Genomic DNA, 7,823 nt, shown 5'->3' with positions numbered 1-7,823 from the left:
CTCTTCTTCCTCCTCCTCCTCCTCCTCCTCCTTCTCCTCCTCCTCCATCTGGATATCCAGTTGTTCTAATTCCAGTTGTGGAAGAGCTTTCTTATTCTTGATTGAACTGTCTTGATGCTCTTGTTGGAAAGCAGTTTACCGTAGATGTGTGCTTTGTTGTTGTTTTTTCTAAATTCTATTCCATTTATCTATGTCTGTTTTTAGGCCAGGACTACACTCTCTCCATTACTCTTGCTTTATAGTAAGTTTCAAAATCATTAAGGTTGGTTCCTTCAAATTTGTTACTTTTAAGATTGTTTTGACTATTCTGGATCCCTTGCAAGTTGATATTAGTTCTAGAATTAACTTGTCAATTTATGCAAAAAAAAGACCATTGGGATTTTAATAGCGCTTGCATTAAATAGATCAACTTTGGGAGTATTACCACTTAACAGGTGGTAGGTCTTCCAGTTCATAAACATGGATTATTTTTCCATGTATTTAGGTCTTCTCAGTGATATTATGGTTGTCCGTGTACAAGTCTTATACTTCTTTTGTTAAATCTATTCCTAAACATTTTATTTTTTGATGCTATTTTAAATGGAATGGTTTTCTTAATTTACTTTTTGGATTCATCATTCCTATTGTATAGATATACAATTGAGTTTTCCAAACTAATGTTGCATCCTGTCATCGTGCCACCTTGCTGAATCACTTATTAGCTTTATTTTTTTAGTGTGGGTGTGTGTGGGTGGAGTTAATCGTTAGGATTTTCTGTATATAAAACACCACATCATTTGCAAATAGAGGTAGTTTTATTTCTTCCTTCCCAATCTGGCTGTGTTTCTTCCTGTTTCAGTTGCTCCAGCTAAAACTTCCTCCAGTTCAGTATTGAAGATTGCAGATGTCTTAATCCTGTGCCCAATCTTAGGGGGAGGGAGAGACTGAAGTCTTTCCCTCCTGAGTACGGCGTTGGCCGTGAGCTCTTTGTAGACGCCCTTGTCAGACTGAGACAAGTTCCCTCTGTCCCTCGTTTGTTAACTGCATAAAGCATTCCTGTGAAAGGGTGTTGCGTTTTGTCACATCCTTGTTTTGTATATGTTGAGATGATAATGGAGTTTGGTCCTTTATTCTACTGATGTGACATGGTATTGAATGATTTTTGTATTTTGATGTAACCTTGCATTCCTGGGGTAAAACGCAATTGATAAAGATGTATAATCCCTTTTTATGTTGCTGGATCTGGTTGCTAACATTTTAAGGATTTTTATGTCTATATTCATGAGGGAAATGTATAGTTTTCTTGTGTAGTATTAGTCTGATCTTAGGGTAATAGTGACTTTATTAGGTGGGATGTGTTCCTTCCTAGTCTATTTTTTGGAAGAGCTTGGGAGCTATTGTTAATTCTGCTTGGAAAATTAATTTTGTTTGGAAAAATTCACCAGTAAATTTATCTGGGGTTGGACTTTGTGGGATTTTTTTTTTATTACATATGCAAACACTTTGTTTTAGGTCTACTCAGACTTCTTATTTCATATGGTTTCAGATGAGAAATGAGCTAATTTTATTGAGGATCGCACGTATGTGATGAGTTGCTTCTCTCTTGCACAGCTGGAGAGGGGAGCTGGGAGGAGGGAAGTCGGGATGCTGCCACGCTCAGCTCTTAGCAGCGCATTAGCTTCCTAGGGGTGGATTACACAACAGGATGGGCTGCCTCGCAGGTGTGGGAACTGGGAGTCCCGTCACGCGGGCAGGGCTGGCTCTGCCGGGCTGTCTTCACCAAAAGGCCAAGCGCACACACAGAAGCATCTTCACACTTTAGAAGTAGGACCCGTCATGTGCTCAGACTGGGATGCCCACGCACACGTATGTACGTGCACATTTTAGTGTTGGTTACCTGGAATGCAGTGAAGTCCAGTCCTTACTAAGTAATAGCAATAATCCAAACAAAACTTATGCAAACGTGTAATCCAAACTGCAAATATCAAAGCACGAAATGTTATTGGAACATTTTAATATTGTATTTCAGTGAAGGTATATGTTATGGTCCATCAAAAAAGTCCACACGTGTTATGTGTAACCCAGAGGCTGCGGAATACCGAGCTGATCGACCCCTCGTTCCAGTGGCACGGGCCCAAGGGGAAGGTTATCTCAGGTAGGCCTTGGTTTCCGCTGGCGACACTGACCGACATGTCTGAGATACACAAGAGCAGAAGATCATCTGTATCTCATATTCACTGACCTGTTTCCGCACTTCTTTTTCCTGTGGTTTCCTCTGGGAGTCGTGACCCAACAGTGTGGATAGTGTGCCCACTTTTCCCAGGCCTTAAATTTAGATACAGACATAGCTGTTGGAGAAGTTCTCTAAGCATTCGTATTCCAAAAGGTGTTCCTTTATTTTAAACTTCATGAAATCATTTGGTTACCTCAGCCAGACTCGTGTTCGTAACTCATAGTCTGTATGCAGAAGCAAATAGGATTCAGGTTTTTGTTAAAAATACAAATGAACACTTTGAGCCATAGACTTACTTGTAAGTATGATTTTGCTTGTGGTCTATGGCCCCACACCAGGGCAATTCAGGACTTTAATAGTAGTTACAATTTTATAGCTTTGATTTTATATTTCCTTCTGACCAAAATCCTGACAATATCGATATTTGATTTTAATTTAAATATTATTATCAAATATTTTTTAAATGACTAAATTTAACATTGAATATATTATATCAAAAATATGCTTTTACATATGCTGCATGGTTTGGTAGTGGTTGTGTATTAGTATATTATTTGTGCTTATAAGAGAGTCACAAGCATTTGCATGTAGATCCAGAGGAAAAAGTGGGCTCAAGATACAGCTGAATGGTAGCCTTGCATTTTTCACATTTTTGAGAAACAAGATCTTATTCTCATTCAGGTACTTTTCCCAGGGGGCAGTTACTGTTGGTATGACTGATTCATCCACATTTTCTCCAACTTCTTATTTAGTGATTTTGAAATGCAGATCTTATTTTTATTCTAATGTTTCATTTGCTAAAAGCCAATTTATTTTTGCAGTGCAATTCAAACGTGTAGATGAGCTTAGCTCTGTTCTTTTCAGCCTTGAAAATTCAGATGAATGAATTTTCATCTTGAAGGTCTGTTCAATGAAGCACTTAATCATTTTTGCACATCTCCTGAAGAAGTTTTTCTTTATTGCTCTGTCCCCCGTCATTCCTTCCTTCTTTTTACCTCCCTCCTTCCCTCCCTCCCTCTTTTCCTTCCTTCCTTCACCTTATTAGTATATTGCTATGGTGCTTATGGATGAAAACGCACAGGTTTACGTTGTTACCTTGGATGGAGGAAGGAGGAACATATTCATACAAAGACTTGCTAAAGAAACAGTCTTGGGAAATGTTTGTTTTGTAGCATGTTTTTTTTTTTAATATATTTTATTGATTTTTTTACAGAGAGGAAGGAGAGAGATAGAGAGTTAGAAACATCAATGAGAGAGAAACATTGATCAGCCGCCTCCTGCACATCTCCTCCTGCAACCCAGGTACATGCCCTTGACCGGAATCGAACCTGGGACCTTTCAGTCCGCAGGCCGACGCTCTATCCACTGAGCCAAACCGGTTTCGGCGTTTTGTAGCATGTTTTAATATTTTATATAGTTGAATGATCTCAGCTGTACCTTGCTATGAAACGTCTGATATATACATGTGTTTATAAGATACATGCAAGTTATGAAGCATGATAAAACAAACTCAAGATTTACAGTTTGAACCTCTTAATAAGTGGCTTTAAAAATTCCCTTAGTCTTTTCACAACCCCTCTATCAAGTAAACACTACACTGAACTTTTACAATTTGCTTCTTAGCTTTTCTCTATGCATTTACCACATATACACTAGTAAAGGCACATATTCAAATACATATTATGTATAAATGTATGTATATGTATTTTGCAAGAGTATGTTTTCACATTTTGATTTTGAATTTATAAAAATTATAGACATACTATATTTGCCATGTGCTAGCTGCAGGTCTAAGCAGTTTGCACAGGACGATTCACTTAGTTTTGCAGCAGACTTTGCAGTAGGCACAGCCATAATCTTCACTTCACACCTGGAAACAGCTGCATGTACGTACATCTGAACAGGTATCTGAGAATGCCCAGCCCTGGTGACCAGTTAGAAACTGGTCCTTGTAGAATTCGTCTCTTGCCACTCAGGCAGCCACACAGCTGATGGGCTGAGGTTAGTGACATTTTGACACCACGGTCACCCTGGCACCTGCCATCAGCAAACACCAGATGCCACCACAGGTTCTGCCCTCGACTCCATTGAATGATCCTGCGCATAAATGGAGATGGCTTTACTTTGTTTAGAAAATATGTGGTTATTTTATCTTAATCTCATGTAATTTAAGAAACGACTGCATCTTATTTCTTTGTTAGAAAACAGCTCCACACACATAACCACCACAGGGAGCCTTGTGTTCCAGGACTTTGAGGAGAGTATGACCGGCGCTTACACGTGCTTCCTGGAGTACAAACCTACCGTGGAGGAGGCGGTTAAAAACGTCCAGCTCAAGTTCATTGTGTACGGTAAGGAGGGCGCCCACGTGCGTGTTATCACTTCTGTGTTTTCAAATATTTAACTATTGTAACATGTTTGTGTTAAAGGGATTGTGTTACTTTCACTCTTTCAGTTCAAGAGGAATTACTGCCTGCCTCTCAGAGTCCTGTGGGAGGAGGTCACGGGGAGGGCAGACAGTCTGTTTATCCCTAAATTTCTCAAGATGAAAGTAAAAATAATTCCAATCTTAAATGATGTTAGGAAATTTAAATGAGTTACTATTTGTAAAGTGCCTATTATAGCATTTGTCAGTGATGTTTAGATAAATTGCTTATTAAATTGATATATATAATGGCTTTATACCATGGAATGATTGCTCTTGGGTAGTAGCAATATATTGGAATTGCGTCAGTAACTACTGTGTGTTGCTCTCTGTTCATTTCTTCCAGCGTATCGCGAGCCTCGCTTTTATTACCAGTTCACAGCTCGATACCATTCAGCTCCTTGCAATAGTATCTATAACGTTTCTTTTGAGAATAAACTTCTCCAGATTTTAAGCAAACTGGTTCATGACATTAAGTGTGAAGTTTCCTTACAGAAGTCTGAATGCCATCATGTTAAAATGCAAAAAGCTGGTTTTCAAAATGAATTGTTTTTTAAATTTGCAGGTAAGGATATACAATTCTCTAAAGAATACAACTTGAGAACAGGAAGCCAGTGCTGAGACCTGTGAATTACCAGCAGTGTTTTCACATGTAGAGGCTAGAATCTGACCATGTTCATGTTCTTAGTTTGACGCAGTTCTAAGAGCCCCCAATAATAATCTCCTGATTTATGTACTTAGTGAAAAGTTTGAGCTCACATAACTGAAACCTTGCTACGACATTTTACTTTAGAATGGAATTTAGTATTAGGAATGTCTATTATGACATTTAGCTACAAGCTGGAAATATTATGATATAATATATTAGATCCATGATCAAATGTACTGTGTTTTCTCAGTTTCATGTATAGATACTGAAAAAGAACCCAAGCCATGTGACGACAATACTTGTGACTATTCCAAAAGGCTGTCTAAGGTATGTGTGAGGCTGGAAATAAGCCAGGAAATGAGCAGGCCTGGCGTGTAAGGCGTAAGCAAGCATCTTAGCTCCTCGTAAAGCAAATCCGTCCCCATACACCCGAGGGCATTCAACAGTGATAGTAAAACTTCATGAAGTAGTAAATGCTAAGAGTTTGCAACTTTTGATGAAATACTTTGAAATTTAACATTCTGATTATGTTAAGACGATTCCCATTTATTTAGCTTAAGATGACAATTACGCTTTAACTCCCAGCAGCAGTTTAATTTACTTGTTTCTTTTACATTTTACTCAGTATGTTGTCATGCTCAGTAAATTTATGGTGCTATTTCCCTATCTCTAAGTATTCTAAATGACCATATATACTTTATAAAACTATTTTTAAATATTTGGAATATTAAATTATTTATATTATGATGATTGTAAAACTTTCCAATTTAAGGTGTATGTATTGCACTTGAAAAGGTGATGATTTCTTTTTAGTCATTTATTTTTTAAAGTATATGTTTCTTATTGAGTATATTGGGGTGACATTGGTTAATAAAATAACAGGCTTCAGGTGTACAATTCTATAATCTATCATCTGTATATTGAATTGTTAATCACCCCAAGTCAATTCTCCTTCCGTCACCATTTACCTCCCCTATACCTTCTTGCACCTCTCCCCCCTTCCATCTATATTCTGTCCTTACTCTTTTCCTAGAGGGAGCATAAGAAATAGGCATCTGGTTTACATGGTCTTTTTAATTCCCATCGGGCTTTGCGAGGTTTGTTTCATTGATATTTATTATTTACTTACTGGATGCAGAGTTAGGAAGCTAAGTGTTTCCTGACACTTTTAATCGAGTTGGCAATTAAACATAGTTAATTAGATACCATATTTCTGTCTCTAATTAATTCTTAAGCACTTTCTTAAATAAAATTTATGTTTGACCAAATAAGTACCAACAAATTCACCTGAATTTATTAAAAGTTCAAGAAAACCATTTAAACTATAAAAAGATAATAACTGAGTAATGGAATTAGAATTATATATGGGTTGAAAGAAGTATATGGAAAGCATTTTAATAATTACTTACAGACATTTTTATGGAAGGAATATACCTTGTGTGGGTGTGAGGTGCACCGTTAGTGGTTGTGGTCGGCGAGGGCCATTCACCCAGCTCCTGACTAGGTCAGAGGGGAGCTAGCTGGTGAGAACCCAGCACAAGCCACCGGCTCGTAGAGGGTTTGCCTCCATGGCCACATCTCTTGCTTCAACAGGTAAAATGGCCAGTCATTGAAGAGTATATGCCTCTTGTTAATTTTATTAGTCAATCCAGAAAATTATTACAGACAAAAATGTAATTAATTATGGGTTACAATGATGCGGTGATTATCTTGTAATTTTAATTTTTGGGGTCACAGACCTGGAAGTTATGACATGTTTAAACCTGGTTTTTGCTGGTGGAGTTTGGAGGGGCTGCCTCAGGACATACCCTCCTTAAAGACTCTTAAAGCCTTTGCTTGCAGTGTGTTGGGTTGTTTGAGTGCATTTCCTGGAGGACATTTAATTGCATAGAAGAGTCTTGATTTCGCTCATAGGCCCATCTACATATCATTCAGAACCCCAAGCGACCAAAATGTGTGGGTGTACATCCAGTGGCTTCTCTGGGTTGTGTTCGGAAGGGTGTTGGGAAGTAGTTGAGGTCTGCAGTTGACATTCTTCAATTTTCACGTATTATCTGCATCCTATGATGCAAAGACAAGAGAGAACCTCAAGAATGTGGACGCCCCTGCTTCTAAATACACAGCAGGCTTATGGATCTATGTCACATTTTTTTATGAAAATAAGTTTTCACGTTGTGTTTCTATTTTAGGCTAAAAGTCTCATAGAGAGATTTTTCAGTCAACAAGTAGAAGTTCTCGGCCGACGTGCCAGCCCATTGCCTCAGATATACTACATTGAAGACACCCTGCAGATGGTGTGGATCAACCGCTGCTTTCCCGGCTATGGAATCAGTGCTGCGAAGCATCCAAAGTGCCCCGAGTGCTGCGGTAGGTCCTGGGCCGTGCTCCCGGCTTTGCGTTCATGCGCATGCGCTTCTGTTTGTTCTGCCTAAGTGACCGCCCATACGTAACCAGTTCTTAGTTTATCGGAAACAGTGTTTGAAATAACTGTGAGTCTGAGGATATAAAAGAGAAATGGCTGGATTTCGAGGGGTTAA

General features: G+C 38.5%; 1 protein-coding gene across 1 annotated transcript in view; it reads left to right on the top strand.

The window, feature by feature from the left end:
- Positions 1 to 7,823, top strand: part of ZPBP (zona pellucida binding protein) — an 11,605-nt gene that overhangs the window by 1,615 nt on the left and 2,167 nt on the right. Inside the window, exons 2-6 of the mRNA XM_015566817.1 lie at positions 2,009 to 2,134; positions 4,414 to 4,563; positions 4,984 to 5,202; positions 5,537 to 5,613; positions 7,476 to 7,653. Coding sequence (XP_015422303.1) covers positions 2,023 to 2,134; positions 4,414 to 4,563; positions 4,984 to 5,202; positions 5,537 to 5,613; positions 7,476 to 7,653 — 736 coding nt within the window. The 5' untranslated portion in view covers positions 2,009 to 2,022. The remainder of the gene's footprint in view (positions 1 to 2,008; positions 2,135 to 4,413; positions 4,564 to 4,983; positions 5,203 to 5,536; positions 5,614 to 7,475; positions 7,654 to 7,823) is intronic.

Source organism: Myotis davidii, unplaced genomic scaffold (genome assembly GCF_000327345.1).
Source record: "Myotis davidii unplaced genomic scaffold, ASM32734v1 scaffold472, whole genome shotgun sequence".
Classification (NCBI taxonomy): Eukaryota; Metazoa; Chordata; class Mammalia; order Chiroptera; family Vespertilionidae; genus Myotis; species Myotis davidii.
Note: the sequence above shows the minus strand (reverse complement) of the source record. Positions and strands in the feature narration are given on the sequence as shown.